The sequence below is a fragment of the Callithrix jacchus genome, chromosome 1, assembly GCF_049354715.1.
Source record: "Callithrix jacchus isolate 240 chromosome 1, calJac240_pri, whole genome shotgun sequence".
NCBI classification, from domain to species: domain Eukaryota; kingdom Metazoa; phylum Chordata; class Mammalia; order Primates; family Cebidae; genus Callithrix; species Callithrix jacchus.
The window spans coordinates 113,545,138-113,571,288 of NC_133502.1; the positions used below are offsets into that span (position 1 = coordinate 113,545,138).

The following is a 26,151-nucleotide window of genomic DNA, read 5'->3' on the forward strand; positions in this document are numbered from 1 at the left end:
ATCTGTAAATTGGAGATGTTAATGTCACAGGAGCCTTAGGGTGTTGCCGGAAACCTCTGGCTGGTGGCACCTCTGCTTGAGTTTTGCTCATGCCCTCTAGGCTTATTTCATCCACTTGGCCCAGCAGGCTGCACTTGGCTCATGCTACCGGCCCAGATCCCATGCCTCCAAGGGCAAGGCGGGCTTGGAGTGGCGAGGTTGTATGTGAGCAAGTGAGCAAGTCTGGCCACTGCACACAGCAAGACATGCCATTTGTTGCAGTGGGGTGGGCAGCTCCAGGTGCCAGCAAGGCTGTGGCTGGACCAGATGTACCACAAACAGCTTCTGCTGTGGATATCATCATCTGGATAAGAGAACATGATAGCGCCCAAAAGCTTGGAGACGCCAGCAAGTGCAGAGCCCCAGAGAGGCTGTTACAGTATGTTACAGCCCTGGCTCAGGGAGCTCCAAGGTCTGGGCTTCCAGAAGGGCTGTGGCTCTTCTCTCCTCCTTGCCCACAGTGTGGTGAGCAGGGGCAGTGGGGGCGTATTTCAGCCTGTTCGTGTTACAGCTTTTTTAGGCCCACCACCCTACTCCAGCCTGCAGCTTGTGGACTGGTCTGGCCCCACTGCTACTTTTTGTTGTGTGGGGTAGCTGCCTGACGCCAGTGGAGAACAGGAGGACTATAGTGTTAACAGCAGCTCTGGCTCAGGGAATCCCAAGGTCTGGGCACCAAGAAGGGTCGGCACTCTTTACCCCCTCACTGTCTGAGAGTGTATCACTACCTACACCTTGGTGAGCCAGCCAGGAACATGTTACAACCCTCTTCACTCTGACCATTTGGCAGGTCCCAAGTTCTTGCCCTGCATCCAGGAAGATTGAGGTTACTTGGACAACTGAAGGGTGAGCAAGATGGAGAAAGCCTTTATTGGATGATCAAATACCTGTTAGTGGAGAGGAGACCTGAAGTGGGTAGCTCATATCCACAAGTAGGTAGTCCCAAGGAGTGTCTGAGTCCAGCTGAATCTGGGGTTTTTATGGGCTCAAAATAGAGGCAGTGCTTGCTGATTGGTGGAAGCACCACTTGATTGGCTAAATGGCATCAAGGAAGTTCTCACTCCTGGTTGCAGACTTTACCTGGAACTGGCAGCTTAGCCTCCAGGCTTCAGGCCATCCATGGCTTGAAGGTGGAGTTTCACCAGGGATCCCTCCCATTTCTCCTAGGAACCTGTCTGCTTCCTGCCATCAACATGCCATCCTTGGCGCCCAGGTAATCTACACTGAGGGCTGCCTGTACACTTGTGCCAAGCCACCCTCAGCCCCCTGACCTCCCTCCTGTGCTCGTCAGCACCCAAAGTGTCAGCTTTAGAAGCAGTTTCTGGAGGGGCAGAGGCATCAGGGGGCTGGTGTGTCAGTGCCACCCCAAGCGTGTGCACACCCAGCTTGGTCGCTATACTGCCTGGGCTTCGCTGTCAAGACATGACTGCATCTTTGCTGTGCTGCAGAGTGCATGCCAGGAGTGAGGAGAGGCCAGGGAGTGGAAGCTGGCAATTCCAAGCCTGCTGGGGCAGGGGGCTTCCTGGACCCTGAGAGCACAGGGATGCCCAGGTCTGGAGCTGTGGCTGGGCAGCTGCAGCTGCACCCGGGAGCATGGGCTCCAGCCCTGCCAACTCAGTAGGGCACGGGGCTCTCACTGGGATCACCTGTTCCTGTCCCCTGCCAGCTCCACAGTGTGCACAGCATCAGCCACACCTCCACCACTGCAGCTGGCATCCTCACAGTGGCTGCTCCAGATGGGCCACCGCCACCGTCAGTAATAAGTACTGGGATCTGTGTTGAGATTATTGAAACGTAGTGCATAAAGCAGTTAGTGTGCTGCGCGGCACATAGTAAACATGCAGGTAGTCTTTGTGGCTCTGGTGGCAGTGGTGATTATAGTTGATGGGTGGCAGCCAGTAATTTTTGGTCAGCTCATTGGTCAGAGAGTCCCTAAGCACAAGACTTCCAGAAACATTTTCCATACCTTTAAAAAAAGAAGAGGTTACTGAAAAAAGGATCTAAGAGGAAGTGTCAGAAAGCTTTAAACGTATAAATTCCTTATTTAAGTCGTTTTTGTATTTCGGGGTTTTGGGAGTTGAACTTGGAAGAGTTCCTATTTTGACTCCTGGTATGATGGGGCACAGCCCTGAGATCACAGTGGGATCATTCCAGAATACACTTGAGAGGGAGAGGAAGGGGTCAGGACTACAACTCTGTCTCCTGTTTGGCCACATCACTCCACATAGTCAGTGGGATAGCCTGACCAACTATATGACCCCAAATGAAATCAGGTTGACAATGCCAGAGCTCCAAACAGTGGTCTCACAGAGTGCCGCAGGAACTGCCAGCTGGCTTCTCCCTTTGACACCTGTCTTTAAGGCCTACATTATTGGTCTCACCACAACTTTTCCTGAGAGAGGTCTCTATAGTTTAGTTTGTGTGGAGAGTGGCTTAACGTGGAGGAAGTGGCATGAGGCAATTTGGTTAATCTTAAGAAGAAAGTCCTTGACACAGTTGATGTCCTAGGAGGGTGGGCTACAGACAGAGTTCTCACCTCTTTGCCTACTACCTACAGACACACACAGTGCCTTGTATTGCAGATATTCATGTGTGTGTTTGAGTCCCCACCTGGATCTGAATCCTTTGAGAGAAATGGCTGAGAGGGCTGGGTCTTTTTTGTCTCTGTTTTCTCAGTTTTGAGCTCAGTCTGGCCGGGAGGACATACTCAGAGGGAAGGAGAAGGGAGGAATGCAGAGAATCTCTTAGCAGCAGGTTAGAACTGCTCCCCTTGTGCCTGTACACCCGCTGCCTTCCTGGTCCCTCGCCCACAGGCTCTTTTGGGTGGGGTCAGCGCCTTCCTGGTCCCTCCCCCACAGGCTCTTTTGGGTGGGGTCAGCCCCCCACTCTGCCAGTGTCACCCCTGTTTCTCGTTATTGGCTTTTGTTATGCTTCCTCACTTCAAAGGAACCAGAAAAATAATTTCTGAAAACAGCTGCCTAACTTTGTACTTTCTAGGCCTTTTAGAGTTTTTGCATGCCAGAATCTCACCTATTTCTAATTTTGTAAAGATGTGGCTGCTTTGGAAATATACTTCTGAGGCTTAATGCTGTAATAACTTTCAGAATAATAAAAGAGGTCTCCATCTCTGGGACCTCAGTACCTTAAACAAGCATTGTATCCACTTTGGGCTCATCACTGCAGGGAAAGTGCATACCAACAAAGCAGTTGGCCAGGCATTGTGGCTCACACCTGTGATCCCAGCACTTTGGGCAGCCGAGGCTGGGCAATGTAGCGAGACCTCATCTCTATTAAAAAAAGAAAAAGAAAAAAAATTAGCCAAGCATGGTGACATGCACCTGTATTTTCAGCTATTTGGGAGGCCAAGGTGGAAGAATAACCTGAGCTGGGAAGCTGAGGCTGCACTGAGCTGTGATAATGCCACTGCAATCACTCCAGCCTGGGCAACAGGAGTGAGACCCTGTGTCAAAACTATTAAAAAGGAAAAGTGGACCTTTTTAATACACTAGGAGTTTCCCGGAATGATTAGTGTCAGTATAGGAGCAGCTTGTATTGATTAACCCAGAGCCTGAAATTACAGGGTTCTAGAATCAGTACAGAACACATTTAGATAGATACCTAAGGGTGGAAGCATTCCAGATTTTCTTCTAAGCATGTTAGGAAACTCTCACTGTAAAAAAGATGCAGTCAGAAGAAGGGGCATAGAACTGGTTCTTTTGTTAACTAGGATATATAGTTTCAGCTGTGAGATAACCTCCTAGAACAGCAGTTCCCACCCTGCTGAGTATGAGATTGCCTGGAAGGGCATTTGGCTTGGACCCACCTTGGACCAGCTGAATCAGAAATGTCTGGTGGTTAACAGTAGATTTATTTACTGCACTAGAGAACTGAGTCTGATGTTGAATTTTTCAAAGCTGATGAAACTAAGTTTTTTATATACCTTTTTACCAAGTAACTCTTGTTCTAGGAGTCTGTTCTAAGAATATAGTCAGCAATGCAGACAAAGATTCATGAAAACAAGTATATAGTAGCATTATATATGATAGAGGAAAACTGCAATGTCCTAAATATTTAATAGAAGAGTGACTAAATTGTAGCGCATCTATACTGTTGCATATATTTGGCAAGTAAAATGGAGTTTTTAAAATATAGTTAATAGCTAAGAAAATGCTCATGACATAATTGTAGCTGGTAAATAGAAAGGTACAAATTATAAATGTCCACGAAAGGGCAAATATTGTAGGATTTTGCTTAGATAAGGTGCCTAGAGTAGTCAAATTCTCAGAGACCAAAAGTAGAACGGTGGTTCCCAGGGGCTGACGGGAGGAGAGAATAAGGAGTCAGTGTTTAATGAGTGTGGAGTTTGGGAAGTTAAAAAGAAGTTCTGAAGATGGAGAGTGGTGATGGTATCACAACACTGTGAACTGAATGCCACTGAAATTTACAATGGAATGTGGTTAAAATGGTAAATTTAGTGTTATGCATATTTTACCCCAATAAAAAGGAAAGGGCCTCCACCCCAAAACGCTGTGGAAAGTAATGAAGGAACACGGCATGAACTGCAGTTCCGAGCTCTTGACAGATCAACTGTACTCTAACTTGAAAGAAAATAAAGGCTGGGCCTCTGCGGGGCAAAGATTGTGCATGTATAGGATGTGCTAATTCTTAAAGAGCATGGAGAAAAATTCTTTAAAAAAATTAGAAGCATAGAAAAAAAAAAACTCCACATGGTGACAGTGATCACTTGTAGGTGATAGAAATATGAGGTTTAAAATTTTTTTCTATCTTAAAAAAATTGTTTTACAATATCTCCCTATAGAAGCTAAGAATTATTCTTAAAAATACTTCTTTTTTTTTCTTGTTTTATAGAGATGGAACCTTGCTATGTTACCCAGATTTGTCTCGAAGTCTTGAGCTCAAGTGATCCTCCCGCCTTGGCCTCCCAAAGTGCTGGGATTACAGGCGTGAGCCACTGCTCCTGGCCTTAAAAATAAGTTTTAAGTGCTTTCATTGTTTGCTAATCTCTACATGAAGGGTGGTTATGACTTATATTTAATAAGCAGTCCAAAGTGATGTGTCCCCAATAGAGTAGCCCCCTCGAAAGGCCATTGCTTAGAGCTGGCCATTCCTCAGGTGCTTGGTGACTTTATTGTCTGGAATACATTCTTGGGGATATCCTCAGAGAGGGCACATTCTTACACTGTGGGGCATATTGGAAACTTGGAGTGCTGTCAGTCTTCTAGGGCCAAGCCTTGTCAACAGGTAGGTGCTTCCATCAATATGCTCCCTTCCTTTTGAGAAGAATTGTTTTGCAGCTGGGCCTTTGCATGGTATGGGGAGTCCTCCAGTTTTATATTCCACTGTTAAGTGAGAGGTTTCTTTCCCCTTTGTGGGAGGAGGGATCTGCCATCATACAAACTAGTGGTTTATTGTCATCAAGATCATTAATGGCAACCAACAGAAACTGACATTGATTTAATTAGGCTGTACAGAAATTTAGTGAAAGGTTATTGGGGAGCTTTCAGAATCTCCAGGAATACAGAAAAGCAAAGGGCAGAAACCAGGCAAGAACAAAGGAGGCTGTTCACCCCCAGCCATAGGCAAGAACAGGCCACAGATGCCATCCAGGAAGATCACCCTGCCTCCCCTAGTGTTGTGAGACTGTACCTGGCCTCTGCCATAGGCCTGTGAGTTCTGCTGCTGCCTTCTAAGGGAATTCTCCCTTCTACTTATTTTGCTTCATCTCTGACCCCAGGCTCTAAATCCTGGGATGGTGTAGCCCACTGGCCAGGCCTCTGTTGCTGTCTTTGCTGTGAGGGAAGCTGGGGAAGGGAGTGTCTGGCAGTGTTCAGCAACTGTGATGTCAGGCCAGCTCATTCCCATTAGACTGTGGGAAGAAGGGGTTTCCAAAGCTGGGTATCCAAACAGATGACAGATAGCCACCACGATTCTTACATGGCTGTCAGTCAGTCTTGTTAATCCATGCCAGGGTCCAGTAATGAGCAGGTGATTATCTCTGGAAATGCTAGCAGCTGTTGGCATTTTGCCCCAGGTCACCTAAGCATTCTCCCCAAGGGAGACTGCCAGAGGAGCCAAACTATACGCTGATTAATTGCTGGGAACACATGTGCCGCATCTTCATCTGATGCAACTGGGCTCACAGATGGGGCTGCCTCTGTGGTTTATACCTGTAAGGAATAGTGATGGGGATGGGGATAGGGCTAAGACAGGCAACATTTGAAGACAGCAACTTCTAGGGGTCCCTTTTGAAGGGTTGCATAACAGTTCCAAGAACTCAGTGACTTCAGATTCAGGTAATCAGACTGACAGTTGAATTTTTCCTTTTAGTTGGTGGAGCAGGTACAGAAGTTTGGCCTTGACTTTGGAGGGAATGTGATGATACTATCCTGTGGCCCTGGGTTCAGTACTCCTCTTAGTCCTTTAAAGAACTGATTTTAGCCAAAAGGCCACTCTTCACTGGGGTTATGATTTCTGTCTTTAATTTTCTTTCTTTCTTTCTTTTTTTTTTGAGACGGAGTTTCGCGCTCATTACCCAGGCTGGAGTGCAATGGCGCGATCTCGACTCACCGCAACCTCCGCCTCCTGGGTTCAGGCAATTCTCCTGCCCCAGCCTCCCGAGTAGCTGGGATTACAGGCACGCGCCACCATGCCCAGCTAATTTTTTGTATATTTTTTAGTAGAGACGGGGTTTCACCATGTTGACCAGGATGGTCTCGATCTCTTAACCTTGTGATCCACCTGCCTCGGCCTCCCAAAGTGCTGGGATTACAGGCTTGAGCCACCGCGCCTGGCCGATTTCTGTCTTTAATTTTCACATCATCTATTTAGTGCTGTAGCTGTGTGCTTACTGGCAGCTCCAGACACCAGTGTCCTGTGAACAAGGCTCTGGTAGATTTGAGGTGAGTTTACACATCCTGGAGGCAGTACAGCAAATGGCAAACAGTTATTTATATTAGGTGAAGGCGAACTGCTTCAAAGAGTAGATAGCAACTGAGAAAAATGCATTTGTCAAGGTTTTAATGCATATAATTTTCCAGCAAAGATGTTTACTTACTCCAATAACATATTCAGTAAACTGCATTAGGAAAAGCCTCTTTAGCATTTTACATCCTTTTCTATAATCAATCTTAAATTCTAGATTGCTTAAAAGAAGTCACCCAAGTCAGAGAGAGCTTTGGGGTTCCCTGGAATCCTCATTTAACTGTGTACACTTTGAGAAGCTGTGCTCCAGTGCCTGGTTCCTGGTGCTCAACCCAAAGGGCCCCTGAACCAGCTGGAGACCTTTAAGAGGGAAGGCAGACCACTCAAGCTGTTGCGTTCCACAAACTAAATTCCTTCATTTTTAGACTTTTTGATATACTTAATTTTTTTCAGACCTTCTATTTTTGAAAGAAACTTCCCCCCTCCCATGAAATTTTAGTCAGAAACCTAATTTATAAATAAAATCAAAGTTCTACTCTGTAGTCCTCTCCTCATAGATCTCACCCCTTGCAAGGACCCCGGAGCCCCCACCCCACAGAGCCATGGGTTCAGAGTGACAGGCTGTGGGTGCAGTGCCCTCTGTCCCTAGCTTGGGCTGCTGGGCTTTATTGCCTCCTAGTGGCTCACCCACAGTAGGTGGTCAGTAAATAGGTTCTTGAATTAGTGAAACAATTTGGGGGACACCCACCAGCTTCTACTTTGGGGAGATCAGAGAAGCCTAAATATCAAAACTTTCAACTTCTTTTCATCAGCCCACATGCTTCTAGTCTCATTCTTGTTTAAATTTATACCCCACGTAGTCATAGAAGTTGCTGGCAAACTCAAAATGTGATACAGCTGATGAATTGACACCATTTCTTTATGGATGAAACTAGATGTTACAGGAATAAGCTCTTTTATGTTTTACTCTGAGCTACCTTAACTTAATTTGGAAAGTAGTTAGGGAGTAAATCATGAATTATACATACTAAATAAAGTTATATGCACATCAAAATATTATGTCCTTCCAGCTGAAGGACCTGCCAAAGGGTAAGAAAGGAGCCGTTAGGGGTGAGAATCATGCCTCTGGTTTTGAAGGTGGGGGAGGCACAGAATAACTTACCTTGTTACATAGTTGGTTTGTTATTTTTCTTTTTCTATAAATAAAGAAAAAGTTCTGAAAGCAGAAGACTGAGAAAGCAAACTGAAGTGTCTTCTTGAGTTTGGCATGAAAGATTATGAATTTTACTTTGTGGCTGATAGAGCAACGTCAGAATGAGGCTGAGCAGTAACGAGTTAGTTGAGGTCAGGCACTTGCAATGCTCAATTAAGATTTCTTGTGAGTAAAAAGTTAATTTATAATTAGTAATAAAAGATATCAAACCATCTCAGGCATTGTTTCCAAAACCTTTTTTTTTTTTAATTGTCACCTAGTAAAGTTGCATTCATTCAGTTTGTTAATAAAACTAAGTTTTTAAGATAAACTGCTCTAATGGAATTTATGTTTGTCTAGTCCCTGTTTCTGTGTCCCTCACCTCACCTTGGTGATATTGTACCTAAAATTGCAGGTCGGGATTTATTTTGAGGAGTTTTATTTTAGAGATTAATAAAGTTATGCTGAAGGGCAAATCTGTAAAATTAAGGACCTAAATGATAAAGAAAGGAAGATCGTAACTCTCCTGCTTGAAAGTTGTTTGTGGTGGGTAAGAAAGTGCAGAGTACTGCCTCCTGAATTTCCTGAGGCTTTGATTTGCCTCTGTTGAGATTTGAGGACCCAATAAATAACATATCTCACCATGCCTGAGGAAAAGCGAGACAAAGGAGTCAGGATTTGGAGATGTGAAGTGTCTCCTTCATGACTACTAAAGCAGATATTGAGGAGTGTGACTTGTATCTGTGGGCAAACAGGTTTCAAACACTGGACCCTGGAATTAGCAGACTTACCTAGTGATAGGCAGTGCAGGAAAGTGCAGTTCTCTCCCTGAATGATGGCTCCACAGAGAAAGGGAAGAGGCTAAGTCAGAGGTCACCAAACTTTGTTGGCTCACGGCACCCTTAGTATCTCAGCATGCTTTTTAGAGTGGCTCTTGGTCAAAAGAAATACCTAACAGTTCTATGTGTTAAGTAAATTAAGTCCAAATAACTCACCAGTGTTGGTAAGCTGGATGCCTCACAAGTGTCACTGTGCTTCCCTTGAATGTATTCCACAGGGTCCCCGTGAGTTTGCTGTGGCACTCCAGGGTACGATGGCACATAGTTTGGGAAATGCATTCTCCTTCAGAAATCAGCAATAAAATTAAGTCATTCCCAATCCTCTTGTAAAACGCTAAGAGTGGGTGAACCCAAGTGGAGATCCCTTCATATGGGAGAAAGCTTTAGCAGCAGGAAGAAGCATATGCCACCTTCTGCCCCCACATTTACCCCAGCACCTGGGCTTCAGCTTAGAGGAATCTAGAGCTGATGGGACTCTCTAACTGTGGAGACTGACATGTAATCAGTGTATACTCAGAAGCTATACCTTCCAGTATTCTTGGTACCACATAAATCTTTGGAAGGGAAATGGAAAGAGAGTTGATAACCCATGGGCATACATGGAGTACATCTCCGCAGCCTACCCTTTTAATTCTGCCTGCCCTAAGGTCAAGTATTATGAAGGCTAAGAATAGACTTACTTTCATTTGACTAAGTTAGATGCATATTGTCAGTTCTATAGAGCCTCTGAGCAAACTGTTTTTTTTTTCTGTAGCTCTAATGGAAGCATAGCCTGCAGTTAGAAAAATGAACAGCTGGGCCTGCCATGTATACTCTTAACCCAGCAATCAAATGGTCACTCCTTTATAAGGCACAATTTCTATTAATAATAAGAAATAATACATGGTAATTTCCAGTCATAAACAACTAAATATTTCCTGTGTATGCCTCTCATTTAAACCACACAGTGTGCCCAGTCTGTATTTATAGCTTGGTTGGTCAAGTATGCATTTCAATCATTCAGATTGTCCTCATCAGTAAAATACCCTTATTAGCAAAGTTTGAATTGCTGAATGTCTAAAATAAAATTACCGTAGTCAAGTATTTGATTCCCTTGTAATAAAATTGTTTTGTGTTCTACCCAATACATGCAAATTTAGAAGTTTATAAACAATGCCTGTGCAAGTGTTTTTACTATCTACCATGATCCCCTCCCCACGCCTTTAAAAAAAAGAAAAAAGCACCTTTCAAGATTCATCACCTGGGGAGTTGGCTCTGAATTACTGCCTTGGGAGGTGGCAACGGGAAACAGAAGATCTGAAATGAAAAGATTCTGGTTATGGGTGCCACCATAATTACTTGTAGAAAAGGTGGGCTAGTTAATTAACAGGAGATGCTGGCAGAAGCACACTTGTGTATGGAGGTCCAGGGGGTCTTTAGAAGGGGTGTGCTAAACAGGATACACCTACCCAGCTCCACTCACCACTGCAGGTGCCACTGCTTTCGCTTCTCTGCTGCATTGGCAATTCCTTCCGGCTTCAATTGCACCCCTGCCCCACTTCCACCTGGGTGTCTTCAGCTCTTATTCTCCAGTTCAACTTCACTCCTCCAGAGATCCTGGCAACTTAAAGGAGCCTCGCAGGACTCTCAGTTTCCTCGTCAGTAAAATGGGGATAATTAATAATTTCTTCCTTCATCATGGAGTGATTATAAGATCACATGAGATGTATGCTGAAGCATTTTGTTAACCACAAAATGCCATATAAATGTCAGGTGTTATAAATCATAAGCTGGTCTATTCCTCAGCTAAAGCAGTTTCTACACATATTTTAGTTACCCCCTGAACAATTCTTTTTCAAATAGCAAATGTAAATGCTGCTGTTTTTTTTTTTTTCTTTCCTGCTTGGATTATGGTGGCTCCTTTGCAACTTTATGATGTAGGCTGAATCTTTAAATACTCCTTTGGCTCATATCTCTTCCCCTGAACACCCATGCGAGACTATAATCCATAAAACACAGAGGCAATAACTCCTTTTAATTGCCAGAAGTTCATCATTTGCTAAGTTCTAAATGCAGTCACTTAGGCACTCATCTTGAAAAGCCTGTCTCTGTTTATTCTGCAGAGCCGAGACTGTCTGAAGCTGGGCCCTCCTGCTGAGGGAGAAGTTGTCCAAGTCAAGTGGCCTGACGGCAAACTCTATGGAGCAAAATATTTTGGATCAAATATTGCCCACATGTACCAGGTGGGTTCTTCCTTCTCTGTGATGCTTGCTGAGACTGACATGTTAAGTCAGAAGGAGTTAGTATCTCGAGTGTGCTGCTGATCAATAAGGCACATGAATTTGGGGCATCTCTTATTTTATGTAGGAGGCGAAGATTCAGTGTGTAATGACCCAGGTGGAAACCCTGGAGTTTTATTACCATGTTGGACACTGGGAAACTTAACGACATTTGATGAATGGTTTAATTGTAAGGAATATGGTTCTGCCAGAAAGATAAGTTACTAGAAGATGGGCTGCTTCCCACTGTTTCTGTGTTATGAGGAGAGACTAATTGACCAATTCATCTCACCTTCAGCCAAGATGGTGATGGCCACTCTTCAACCAGCAGGTGGCTTTTGCTGAGAGACATACTCTCCCCACTCCACCTGCTATTCAAGCAAAGCTAGACAATGGTATATTGGCATAGATATGGCCAGTTAATGTCACAAGGAGCTGATGGTTATCATCCACCCAAGCTTAAAGGAATGCTTGTTTAAATGAAAACCACAGCTGTCAGCTGGACATTCTGTTCACTAGGGAACCTAACATAGTATTAAACGGTATATATACAATTTAAAAATGAATTATTTTATTCCACCCAGAAATGAAAGTAGGTTAAGCTTCAATAAGGGAAACAACATGGATAGCACATGTGCATTTATGTTCCTTTAGAAAGGTTTTAAAAGGGGACACTTAGAGCCCATACACTGTAGAATTTTCAGTAACACTGTCAAAAAAAATCAAGATTCTCAGGCTAAACTATAGAGTGAAAACAGGAAGACTGAAGTAAAAGAAAACGCAAGAAGGTTCAGGCCTGTTAAGTTGAAAAGCAGCTTGAGAATGATAAAGACTGTCAGTTTCAACACCGAAATTGTTCAAAGACTGATAAGGAGCAAGAGCTTAAATGGAAGAGTGCATTGTAAGACACCACGTCAGGAACTGGAGCACAGTGTAATTAAAGGTGTTCAAAGAAGTTTGAAAAACTTAGGAGAGACATTTTTCATGGTCTAGAAAAACCCCAGAGGAATGGACAGGAGGATGTATACACATACATTGTGTGTGTGTGTATCTGTGTGTAAAGGCCATTTCCCCTTTGCATATGGTATTGGTGACAGTCTCTAGATACAAATTCAAGTTATTTATAATATATTAAAGTCATATTATAAATATAATATTTATAAGGCATATTATATTTATAATATAATTCGAATAACTGGACCTTCTTTGCATTAGAATGAACAGAATTAGGCAAAAATCACAAGATGAGCTAATAATACTGGACACTCCTGAAAAAGAAGCATTACTACATAATACAAAAGAAAATAATTACATTTAATTAAATAGTAAGTGCAAAAGTAAAGCTTCTTACATGTAGCAAAGCTATTTGCTACATGAAAAATATCACATAATGAGAACATGTTGAAATTCGGGCTAATTAGTAATCAGTGTGTTAACTTCAGTTGAATTTATGATGGCCTATCAACATAAAACTATGGGCATATTTATAGACTCCATGAAAAAGTTAAGACTAATATTAAAATTGTCTCTCAAGCACAAGTAGTTTAAAATTCCTCATTAAGCCAAGTGGCCTTTTGAGATCATTTTGTGTTTTGTATCTAATTATTCAACTTCATCAAATAAACAAAGACAGTTTTAAAAATAGATGTGACAGATAAATAAATACCTGCTGCATGGTGCTTAATATCCTAGGCATGTACATTTTTTGACCCTCACAGTAGTCCTGCAAAATGTTAGATGTTACTTGACTCCTATCTTAAAAATGAGATAAGAAAGGCTGTGAACAAAATTTTAATTATTTAAGAATAAATTTTTAATAATTTGTCCAAGGATACATAGCTGGTAAAGAGAGGGTTAGAATTCTCTCTCAGCTCTGTCCAAACTAGGGTGGACAACCATCCCTGCTTGTCTGGGACCATCCCTGATTTTAATACTGAAATTAACTACATCCCAGGGGACCCCTGAGTCCCAGGTGAAATAGGACAGTTGGTTACCCTAGTCCTAGTATAGCATACTCCCTTTGAGGTTTGTAATTGCCTTTTTGTTTCAAATGATCTCAAGCAAAAGAAAGTAGGCACAGGTGGTTCTAGCTATGCTCTCAAATTGTGTAAAAGAGATGCCACCTTGGCCTAGTTTAACGTTAAAGAAACGATTTGGCCAGGCACGGTGGCTCATGCCTGTAATCCCAGCACTTTGGGAGGCCAAGGCGGGTGGATCCTGAGGTCGAGAGATCGAGACCATCCTGGTCAATATGGTGAAACCCCATCTCTACTAAAAATACAAAAAATTAGCTGGGCATGGTGGCGCATGCTTGTAATCCCAGCTGCTCAGGAGGCTGAGGCAGGAGAACTGCCTGAGCCCAGGAGGCAGAGGTTGCGGTGAACCAAGATCGTGCCATTGCACTCCAGCCTGGGTAACAAGAGCGAAACTCTGTCTCAAAAAAAAAAAAAGAAACGATTCTACTCAAACAAGGCCAGGAAGAAAACCCTTCTTATCATCAGCCCTCCTGGAAGTGACAGCGGAAGTTCTCATGTGACTGGCATCTAATTCCACTATATTGTTTAGCTTCTTCAAATGCTAACAGTATGTGGATAATCATACATTCAATTATATGTCTGATTTTTATTAAGACAGTGATGGATGTTCATCAACCAGGAACCCCCAAATTGGTAACTTTTGTGTTTGAGACATACCCACCTGGCCGTCTCAGCAAAGGTAGACCAGTGCATTGGCACAGATGTGGCCAGTTAATGTTATCATCCACCCAAGCTTAAGAGGGTGTTTGTTTAATTCAAAGTGCAGCTATCAGTTTGATACTCTGTTAATTAAACAATAAGTGTAGCTGGCGCAGTGCCTCACACATGTAATCCCAGCACTTTGGGAGGCTTAGGTGGGTGGATTACCTGAGGTCAGGAGTTCAAGACCTATCTGGCCAATGTGGTGAAACTCTCTCTACTAAAAAAATTAAAATTAGCCAGGTGTGGTGGCACAAGCTTGTAACCCCAGCTACTCGGGAGGCTGAGGCAGGAGAGTTGCTTGAACCTGGGAGGTGGAGGTTGGGGTGACCCAAGATCATGCTATTGCACTCCAGCCTGGGCAACAAGACCAAAACTCTGTCTCAAAAAAAAAAAACTCCAAAAACAAAACAAAAAAAGTGTACTTTTTTTAAGCTCTGGATTCTTTTTAACATAACACAGCTGTGTGGTTTAACGTGCCTTTTGACTAGAAGTACAAGCATATTTTAATTTGTTTTTTTTTTTTGTTGTTGTTGTTGTTTTGACAGAGTCTTGCTCTGTTGCCAGGCGCCAGGCTAGAGTGCAGTGGCAGGATCTCGGCTTACTGCAACCTCCACCTCCCGGGTTCAAGCAATTCTACTGCCCCAGCCTCCCTAGTAGCTGGGACTACAGGCAAGCCCCACCACGCCCAGCTAACTTTTGTATTTTTTAGTAGAGAGGGGGTTTCACCATGTTGGCCAGGATGGTTTTGATTTCTTGACCTCCCAAAGTGCTGGGATTACAGGCGTGAGCCATGGCGCCTGGCCATTTTCATTTCTTAAAAGTGAAAAATTCAGACAAAATTTAGGGACAAAAATATTATGTGGTTGAGAATTAGAACATATTAGGTATTCTACCTGATGACATCCCTTTTGTTTTCTGCTAGGTGAGTTCATGTTGGATTAAACCTAAACCAACCTTAACCAAGGTACTCTTGGTTTCTGTTAACTGGTGTCATTTACCCTTTCTTTGATAAAATCTTTTAAAATGTTGAAAAAACTGATTATGAAATTATTTGCTTCCATTTGGTTAGTGTGAAAAAAGTTTTAAACATTTTGTTTTAGATGATGATGTATTTTCACACATTGATTAGGTTTACATGTTAGGAATTTGAGAAACAGATTTTCCCAGCTCCTTTGATGGCATTTGATTGAATTTGACAAAAGTGAGTTTTGAAAGTTCAAGCTCTGTGATAATTGGATAAATTATTTTATCTGGGAGGATTATTGTATAAGAGTAAACAGCCGGGCTATTTACCTGCAATCCCAACACTTTGGGAGGCCAAAGTGAATTGCTTGAGTCTAGTAAGACCTTGTGTCTACTTAAAGAAATAATAATAGCTGGGCGGTGGTGGTGCATGGCTGTGGTTCTAGCTTCTCAGGAGGCTGAGATGAAAGGATTGCTTGAGCCTAGGAGGTTGAGGTTGCAGCGAGCTAAGATCAGACCACTGCACTCCAGCCAAGGCAACAGGGTAAGACCCTGTTTCAAAAAAAAAAAAAAAAAAAGGAAATATGTTACATTTTCTTTCATAGAGAGAAATATTTCTTCTGGTTACATTGTCAGAACCTCTTAAAGAAATCAATGGTGTTAACGGACCCAAACTTTCTTAATGCTAAATTTCCCACAGTCTCATGTTTTGTGATTTCCATTTGATCAGCAGCTACTTTTCTTTGTTTTTGTTTTGCCAGGTAAAGTTTTCATTTTCCATATTCCAAGACACTCATTTACAAAAATTTTGGCCTGTTTTAAATGTATTATGTACTTATTTTATTTATTTATTTTTGAGATGGAGACTCACTGCAACCTCCCCCTCCTGGGTTCAAGTGATTCTCCTGCCATGCCTCCCGAGTAGCTCGGACTACAGGCGCGCACCACCACACCTGGCTAATTTTTGTATTTTTTAGAGAAGAGATGGGGTTTCACCGTATTGGCCAGATGGTCACCATATTGGCCAGTTGGAGATGACCTCATTATCTGCCCGCCTTGGCCTCCCAAAGTGCTGGGATTACAGGCATAAGCCACTGCACTGGGCAGTTTAACAAGGGAAAAAAAAGAAGTCTTCTTACTTCCTTGGTTGTTGGCTGGTTCCCTTGTTTATTCTGCTTGAGTCTTTTTCATCTTTTTTATGTAGTTAATTGGAACCTTTAAAAATGGTCAATACTGTTTTTTAATGTGTATCATGTTATCTTACTTTTCATTAGGTTGAGTTTGAAGATGGATCCCAGATAGCAATGAAGAGAGAGGACATCTACACTTTAGATGAAGAGTTACCCAAGAGAGTGAAAGCTCGTTTTGTAAGTGCTGGCAGATGCCACTTGGAGACCTGCCAAGTGAATTCCTTGTCCTCACCTCATGTTTCCCAAGCCTGGCAGAAACAAATTGGGTTTTGGATTAATTATGAAGCAAGCCAATGTAACTTTTTCCTCAGTGAAACTTAATTGAATGCAAACTTCAGATTCAGCCAAAATCAGGGAATGAATGCATGTGCCTTATTTTTCTTCTAATGAAGTCAAATGGTGTTTCTTTGTGTTAACATTTATTGGTGCACAAAAATAGCTACTGACTATGTGCTCTGTGCAGAGCACCAGGAGTGAAGAAAGATACCATCAAGGCATTTGCACTCTTGTTAGTAGAAGCAACATTAAAAGAAAGTATTCAGGGGTAGATCAAAGAGGACTCAGTGTAAGTGAATGTCTATCTGTTCTTCAATAGGTTTATCATGGATTGACTAACTTCTGTCTCAGAAAGTCACTGATGTTTGTGTCAACTCGTAATTCAGCTAAACTCTGACTTTCATAATAAAGGGGATAAGCACAGCCTAAATGCTAGTTGTGGGAATACTAAAGCAGTTTTCAAAAAGGGAAATATTAGTTTCACACCCTCGCATACCATTAAAAGATAAACACAGACAAATAATCAAAACTGAAGTTGTTGAAAAATATAATTCACAATAATTTTGGCTTTATATTATTGTATCATAAAATATTTAGTGGACCCTAAAATGAAGTCAGATTTACTCATTTAGAATTATATCTATTGCATCTGTAAAATGATAAATCCTAAATAGAGAAATTTGAATGGACGAGGTTTTTCTGACTAAAGTGAATTTTTTTTCTGAATACTTGACACTTTCAGTTTAGTACGTGCTTACGGTATACCGGTCTGTAGTGATAGAGTAACTATAGATTATTTGGTTATTTTGGAAAAACCAAGGGTTTTCTTCAATTAGGGATGTCCAATCTTTTGGCATCCCTGGGTGGCATTGGAAGAAGAATTGTCTTGGGCTTCACATAAAATACACTAACGATAGCTGATGAGCTATCGTTATATCATATTTTTTAAAAAATTACAAAAAAAATCTCATAATGTTTTAAGCAAGTTTACAGATTTGGGTTGGGCTGCATTCAAAGCCATCCTGGGCAGCAGGCCAGGACTGGACAAGCTTGCCTTAAACGTTCAGTTGTATATGCAGCTTTTTTCCCATCAGATGGGACCCTGACAGCAGAGTAACTGCATCAGGTGGGAACTGACTTTCCTCTCAGCTGCATCCTTCAGAGGAAGGTCCTTCAACGTGAAATCGGCAAGAAGAGTGGTGGTATTGCCACCCACTCAGTGAGAAATGTGGCTCAGAGGGGACCCATACACCTGTAAATAGAGTAACCACTAGATAATAATGACAAGCAAAGAAAAGATTAAATATTCCTGTTGTAAAGACAGCAGCCAAATCTTAGTAAAAACCTAAAAACCTGAGATGACTTGTCACTGTTCTGAGACCCTGAAATCTCTTGAGAAAATCTTTCCTTTTTGAAATATTAGAGATAGCTTCCTCTTGTTCTGTATTCCTATCTTCCTCAGACTCCCCTCTTACCTTCCTTGCTCTCCTCTCCTCTCCTGCTCTTTTCTTTTCCTTTTTCAGCACCTAGAGGTTTAGAGGGTAGGGAGTGGAGTAGGTAGCCTCTGGGAAGTCTCTTAGGTCTTTCATTTTGTAATCCATGTATGACTTAGCATCCTACCAGCTGAGTCTTATAGATTTCAAATACTATTTCTTAATCACATTAGAAGAAAGCTCATTGCTTTAATACTCTGAACACAATCCCTGTTTCGCAGTAGATTTCACTCAGATATCAGGATGCCTGCCCTGTGGCTGTCTCTGAACACAGCTCCTGGGTTTTCTAAGGTCTTTTTCACTGAACAAGCTTACCAACATTCCATTTTGTTTTTATTCTCATAAAATTTTTAATTAAAAAAAAAACTGAAATATATAAATCACATCCACACTCTCTGATGCAGCCTGCTATGCTGAGCAGCTGAGCCAAGTAGAAAATATCTTCAGGAACAAAGGCTCACAGTCACTTAAGTCCTGTTGGCCATCTCTGTTGTTATTGAATAAAACCGTGCAGGGTCTTGTTGCAGCCAGCCTACCTCTCCTTCGGGTTGGTGCATAGCCCTCAGGCCTTTGGTTAATCTGTCCGTGATTGCTATTTTTTTTTCCAGTTGACAAAACAAATCTAATTGGAAAACTCATTGATGGAAGATATTTTATGGTTAAAAATGTCTTTTTTCGTTTTCTTAAGGAGGGAGGTTAGCAGCCCTTGTCAGGAGGCCTTGTGTTTTAATGACTTTGGCTTACCCAGACACACGCTGACTGGGGGAGAAATTGTTCAAAAGAGCCAGCAGTCCACCTCAGTGATTGTGCGGGGTTCTTTTCCACTCACTTCAGAAACAGCCCCATTACCTTTTATTGTCTCAGAGAATAACCATAGCAACGGTGCATAATTAGCTAGTGCTCCTGGTAAATCGGTTTTATTATTGTGTTTGAGAGGCTGACTTTTCCTGTTTCCGCACAGTGCCAACACTTTCATAGATGTTTTATTTTCTTCTTTGATAACTTTAGAACTTATAAAAGTGAAAGATTACTCAGAGGAAGTATTTTGCCAAGAATGAATGAAACAAAAGTGTTTTCTCCTAATGGCACAGGGAATCCAACCAGCCCATAATGATTTTGTTTTCTTCCCAAGTGAAACTAGGTAGTTTCTGGGGGAAGCTGTGGAGGTGGCCTGTTACTCTGGGTAACCATCCCATGAACGGGCTGGAAACATGCACAGCTTTGCACTTGGGTCCAGTTTTTTTCTTTAGGCTTCCTTGCAGCTGTTTTCTTATTCTTCTCTTATCATGGCCCATGTGTTTTCAAGTCCTAAAGCGTCTTTCACCTCTGCCCCTGCCAGCAGCCAGGGGAAGCAGCCTCAGCACAGTTAAATGTGCAGTGTGTTAATGTCATCAGAAGTCACCCACCTCAGTGGAAACAGCTGCATTTTAGGAGGCAAGATAGTAGGGAATTGGGAAGCAAAAATACTGCCTACTATAGACGTCAGGCTTTACCTGAGTATCGCAGAAAAAGCCCACAATGCCCTTACGCAGATAACACTGAACAGCAAAGCCAAGTACTAGGCACATTGTTTGCTGTGGGGAATACATATAAATTTGGGTACACAGCCCCTAATATCCTCACCTTTATGAGGTTCCTCTGATGGGGAGAAGCTTACCTGCCCCTTATCTCTACCACTGCCCTCATCGTACTGAGTGGATGTGTCAGGGCTGTAAGAGTCCCAGAGAAGGACCCTTAAGCTTGCCAAGGGCAGAAGCTGTAGAATAGAATGACTTTCACAGAAATGAAAGAGTGTGTCCAAAGACAGAGAAGCGTGGGGCCCTGAACCCGGCAATTATGGCCGGGATCTGCAACTGATGCTGTCTGAGCAGAGCATGGGGCAGGCTTCTGGCCAGCTTATGTAGGTCCAACCCAGGAAGTGGATGTCATCTTGAAGGCAGTAAGCTGTTGGAAAATTATAAGCAAGGCCATATGATCATGTAGAGCCTTATCATAAGAGGGCTTTTAGAGAGCTTTCTTCCTATGGTACTGTGGGAAATAGGTTGGAGGTACAGCATATATTGCAGTGGTTTGGAGAGCAAGTGTGAGGGCCTGCCTCATAGGGTCAGTAAGGATCAAGAAGACAGGCTGAAGCACTTCAAGGTACATGCAGGAGGAATCCTGGACACGGCGGGGAAATGTCTACAATGACTTTAGGTTTCCGGCCAGTGTAACTGGGTGCATGGGGGTGGATGGCACCTTTTATGGAAGGTAGGAAGGACAGCGATGGAGAAGGAAGGCTCTCAGTTCAATTTAGGGCAGGTTGATTTGAAGGGCCTCTGAGACAGGGACTTTGTGACGCCTGCTGGGCAGATGCACTTACAGGCCTGAGCTGGCACAGGAGATGTGAGCCTCTGCACAGACACTGAAGCCAGGGGTGTGGGCACAAAGACCCAGGGAACGGGAGTGGAGAGGAGATGCCCTAATGCCAAGCCTTAGGGCTTCGTAGTTGAGCAGATAGTTAAAAAGGGGAACCCCTGAGACATCAAAAATGAGCAGCCAGAGAAGGAGAAGCAGGAGAATGGGTTTACAAAGTGACGGAGAAGAGAGCTTTAAGCAGTAGTTAGTTGGCAGAATCGTCAAGTCAGTTTAGCGATAGGAAGGTGTCACAGGAATTAGCAATCAGGACTTCAGCAAGAACAGTTTCAGGGAAGGGGTGGGGCAGAGGCCCAAAGCTAAGTAGGAGTAAAGGTAACTTAGAGATGATGGTTGACATTTGTTGAAAACTTTGTTGGGCAAGAACCAGAGGGGAAATGAGAAATGAGGGGAGTTAAAAATGAGAAGCCTTTTATCCTGCTTTTGTTTGGGGAAGGTCCCTAGGAGTGGTGGGTAGGGAGGCCCTGGAGAAAATGGGGCTAAATGGAGCCCCCCACTTTGGGTGGGAGAGGAGAGGGAAAGCCCAAAGCCATGCCTTGGGCCCTTCTAGCCTGAGCTAGTAACTGGGGCATCTCCACCCTAATCCCAGCTAAGCGAGTCAGGCCTTTGTCCAGTCTTCTGAAGATCAAGTGCCGTGCCGTTTTGCAATGTAACACCAGCTGCTTTCAGTCCACAGCCTCTGACATGCGATTTGAAGACACATTTTATGGAGCAGATATTATCCAAGGGGAGAGAAAGAGACAGAGAGTGCTGAGCTCCAGGTTTAAGAACGAATATGTGGCCGACCCTGTGTACCGCACTTTTTTGAAGAGCTCCTTCCAGAAGAAGTGTCAGAAGAGACAGTAGTCTCTGTACATCGCTGCAGGCAACAGAGCAGCTTGGGTTGGAAGAGAGAAGATGAAGGGACAGCCTTGGGGCTGTGCCATGAGTTTTGCTGGCATAGGTGACGGGGCGTGTCTCTGACAGTGGTAAATCAGGATTCCAGAGTTTGGTCACCAAAAATACAAAATATACATTATTAATTGGATGCTGCAATCTGAAATCATCTCTTGTCTTACTTTCACTTGTGAGCAATTTTCTTCTATGATCCCAAAGAATTTTTCTAAATGAAAGGAAATACTAGTGAATCACCCACTAGGAAAAGCCACTGCCACAGAGGAGGCAGGTCCCCCGTGTGTGGGCTTGCCCCTTGTCAGGAAACACACGGGGACCTCTCTCTCCAACTCCAGCAGGTGGCGCCTCGGTACCCGGCGGGGAGGGCGATAATTTATATATTTTCCACAGTCTGGGAAGTACCCTCACTTATTTGTTTTAAATGGCAGTTTTTATAAAACATTTTTAAAACATAAATGGCATGTATGCTAATGAGATTTACCCATGTGCTATCTGTATTTCCCTTGTACAGAACTTTTACATTTTTAAATATTCCTATTGCTTTTGATTGTGTCTGATGGGAACTGAGTTGTTGGCCTTTGTGAAATGAAACTTTTGGCTCTTGAGAAAGAATTCTTATGAATTGTATGCGAATTTTATATATTTAAAGAGGGAGATCTGGGGCTGTTATTTTTAAACACTTTTTTTCATAATACATATTCTGAGTAGATATTTATAAAATATATGTTTCTTTCATTATGTGTTTGTAAAATTAGAGTTTAAATAAATATGCTTTGATGCATAGTTTTGAACTAATGTAACACAATTTTTTCTTTTTTAAAGCAGCCTGGAAATGTACTAGTGTTTAAAAATAAAGATTTCCATTTTCTCCAGTCCTGTCTCTGACTTGCTTATTTGTCTGGGTTTAAACCAATAGAAAACCAAGTTTGTTGGAGAGCTGGCTATCAGGACATGCTGCGGCCCAGGTTTTTCAGACCCTCCTTCTGTCGCTGACTGTTTCCATGGTTGTGGCGCATTCATGGCGATATTTTTTGAGATAAAGTCCCTTGTCTGCCCACGTCAGTACCAGTGGGATCGTTTTCCTCAACTCCTTCTAGGCCCTGAGTGGATCTCAGACCCTGGAGTCTGGTCACCTTCTGTCCCAGGATTCCTGGTCCGCAGCTGTCATTAGTAGGAATTAGAGTTCCTCCAGTCCCTCCTTCATTGTGTCAATGAGACCTGGAGGACAGATAGGAAAAGGGATGCCCAAGGGCAGGCAGTTTTGGCGACTGCTTCAGTTAATGAGGGCCACCGTTTTGCTGCATTACAAACAATTGCAAAATTGCAAAATCTTAGTGGCTTGCAGCAAAAAGCATTTATCTCTCTCATGGGTCTACTCATCTGGGCAGGGTTGGCTGGACAGCTGACTTTGGCATGGACTAGTTCACACACCTGCTCCATTGGTCTCCTATCATTCTAGTGGGCCCAGTGGGCAGGCCAGGTATGTTCTTCTCATGTCAATGGCAGAGGCAGGAGAGCAAGCAATCACAGCCAGGTAAGCACATTTCAGCCCTCCGGGGTGTTGGTTAACATCCTATGGGCAAAAGCCCAGAGCCAGGGATTGGGATGGCATTTCAGAGTTTTATGGCAAAAGGTATGGGTGTATCCTGGTCCTGGGTGGAGAGTGAAGACCAAAACAGTAAGGACAGAGCCACAGCTAAAACCCAGTTCCCTAGACTGCTCTCTGGCTGGGTGCTCATTGTGCAGAGTGCCTTGTACCTGAACTCTGAGCTGGGGTAGAGCCCACCAGCCTTATTTTTAACAGAGACTGAGCACTCCACATTCTCTACCAGTATAGTCGTATATTTTATCAACTAATCAAGCTTGAATTTTCTATCTCCAGGTTTTGAATGGAACTGACCTGCTCTCCATGAGATGCCAGGAAAGTAGGCCTGGGTAAGGCATTAAGAGGAATTAATCTAAATGGGATCATTCGTTCTGTACAAGTTTGCCTGTCAGCAAGATTTCTGATTGGCTGCCACAGGGAGAAAATGTGCAGAGGTCTGTGCCATCTCAAATACAGCTGTTTTTTATAGTCTCACTTAACAAATGTGCCTGTAACCAAGTACAGCTGTATATGGCCTTAGCAAAACAGTGCTGGCCACAGATGCACTCTGGTTATTGAGAAAGGCACCTTTGTTTCACTGCATTCTGCATAAAGTGGTTATTAGTTCTATGACCAGACAGACCGTTAAACCTTTTTCACTTACTGTGTGGCACCTCAATGGTAATTTTAATTCTTTTGTGTTATACTAACTGCATTTTTAGTGTATATGTGTAGCATAAAATCAGCTAAACTCCTTCTAGTATTAAAAAGAATTGCTTAGCTGTGACAATTCTAATGTAATACTAATTGCAAGCCCTTTCTCTGGAGGTTAAGGGATTAGTAAAAATGGCCTGGCGTGTATCATAACATTTTAATTCCTTTTTGTGTGTTCTAAGTAAGAACAATGTGATCCTGGTCAGTTTACTTTTATTAAAGGACTTTTCTTTCTCTTTTTTCGGTTCAACTAGAGAGAAATTGAGAAGCATCCACTGAAGTATCACATGGCTTCTCAGAATTTATTACACATTGCTGCGGAGTCACAGTATGTGAAAACATGGTGACTTAGAATACAAAAGTACGTAGGAGTGGATGGGTCTGCCACCTCTCCCTGTACCCATCCAATGTGAAACAAGGCCGTTCATGCACGTTACTCTAAATGTCCTGGAGGCCTTATGAATAATCATTAGAGTAGTATCCGCTGCAAGATAACATTGTGCTTTATTTTTGCCTTTAAGTAAAAGGAATCTGAAATGAAACAATCTTCATTTAAGATATAAATCAGCCCCATAAACTTGAAGCTAAGCAGAGATCCTGAGGCATTCTCATTACATGAAGTAATTGGTTTGTTGCAAGACTCAATTGTACTGCGAAGTCTTTCCAAGAATTCAGATGAGCAGTTATCTGAAGAGTTACACATCCTCTCTCCAGACATCTTATAGGAACACATAGATAGTACTGGCCAGTGGGAAGAATGATTTCTAGTCTCTGATGAGGCCTGAATATGCTCCAGCAAGTTGGCCTATGACTCAGAAACCCCATGCTTCATTATCTGAAGGTGGCCGGGCAACTTTGAGGTCCCTTTGAGAAAATAAAGCTTCATCAAAAGTAGCCAATTAGTTATGCATTGAGCATATGTTGTGTACACACAGCCTGTCGTCTCCTAGATGGCATTTATCTTATTTAACCCCCCCAATAAATCAGTAAAATAAATGCCATCACCCTCTTTTATGGAATAAAACTAAAACTTACAGAGGTTGAGTAACTTTTGAATCACTCCACCTTCTCAAGGCATGAAGAAGAAAAGATCTTCAATCTGACCCAAACGAGACATTGGAGAGCTGAGTCTGAAGCTCAAAAGAAAGGTTAACATTAGAGATATAAATGTGAAAGGCACTATCTTTATTGGTAGATGTAAATATGTACAGGAAAATTACCTCCTGGCAAAGGCAAAACTATAGGGACAGAAAACAGATCCAGTGGTTGCCAAGGACTGGAGGTGGGGGAAAGGATAACACCAAAGGATGTAAGGAACATTTTGGGGGTGATGGAGATATTCTTTATCTTAATTATGATGGCGGTAACAGGACTGCATATGTTTGTTAAAATTCATAGAACTTAACACTAAAATGAATGAACTATGTATAAATTACACTTCAATGAATGTGACTTTTTTTTTTCATTTTTAATCCTTATCTTCCAGGCTTATTCATTCTTCTTGTTTCAACTTTTTTTTTTTTTTTAAGTAAGTAAAAATCTAGGGGGATGGAGGGCAGGCTAGTTAGAGAGAAGACATGTCACATGAGAAAAGAAATGAGCAGAGATCAGAACCCTAGAGAACGGCTAAACATAGTTGAGTAGAAAAAGAGGATCCTGTGCGTGGGGGCTCAGTGGGATGGGGAACCCAGGATGCTGTGGTTTTCTGGACAGCAAGGGAAGAATATGTTTCAAAAAGAAGCAGTGGTCAAAGCAAAAAGAAAATGTTACCAACTCCTAGTAAGAGTATGTAATTGGGAGAATGGAGTGCAGAACCCCACATGCAGTCCAGCAACACAGTGCTGGCGGGTGGGGAGGGAAGTCTTGTCCTGGGTCACTTGCTGCCACCAAGGGTGGAGGGGAATCCCGGACTTCCTGTGTGGTCTTCACTGACACTGTGGAAGCAGGGGACATACACGGTGTTTGACGGGGGTAGGAGGAGCATTGTCAATGCTTTTGTTTTGTGGGATTTTTCCTTTCCCTGTTGGTTGACTAGACATAACAGACTTTTCCTGGGGCTTTTTTCTTTTTAAATTTTGTTTGATTGTTGGTTGTTGCCATTTACAGGATATTCCAGTTCCAAATCCAAGGTATATAGGAGATAAAAAGGAAACCCAGAGAACTCAGCCTTGTTCACACAGATTCCTTAAATCCTGAAGTCCTTTCTTAGTCTGCTTTCTTCCTTCAACATTCTGTAGTTCTCTTAGGATTATTTGTTGTCCTGTGCCCAGGATTTTAAATTTTCTTTAGCCAGGGAAAAATGAGAAGTCCTCACTTTTTCTTTGTTTGTTGGTTGTCGTTGCTGTTGTTGTTTGAGATGGAGTCTCGGTCTATCGCCCAGGTTGGAGTGTAGTGGCATGATCTCAGCTCACTGCAACCTGTGCCTCTGGGTTAAAGGGATTCTCCTGTCTCAGCCTCCCGAGTAGCTGGGATTACAGGCATGCACCACCATGCCCGACTAATTTTTGTATTTTAGTAGAGACAGGGTTTCACCATGTTGGCCAGGCTAGTTTTGAACTCCTGACCTCAACTGATCTGCTCGCCTCAACCTCCCAAAGTGCTGAGATTACAGGCGTG

General features: G+C 42.8%; 1 protein-coding gene across 7 annotated transcripts in view; it reads left to right on the forward strand.

Moving 5' to 3' along the window:
• Positions 1 to 22,108, forward strand: part of KDM4C (lysine demethylase 4C) — a 418,510-nt gene extending 396,402 nt beyond the window's left edge. For all 7 annotated transcript variants that reach the window (XM_035305424.3, XM_035305451.3, XM_078368791.1 and 4 more), the window contains 3 exons: positions 11,112 to 11,231; positions 16,243 to 16,335; positions 21,012 to 22,108. In XM_035305424.3, the coding sequence (XP_035161315.3) occupies positions 11,112 to 11,231; positions 16,243 to 16,335; positions 21,012 to 21,188 (390 nt within the window). In that variant the 3' untranslated portion in view covers positions 21,189 to 22,108. The remainder of the gene's footprint in view (positions 1 to 11,111; positions 11,232 to 16,242; positions 16,336 to 21,011) is intronic.
• The last annotated feature ends 4,043 nt before the right edge of the window (positions 22,109 to 26,151 follow it).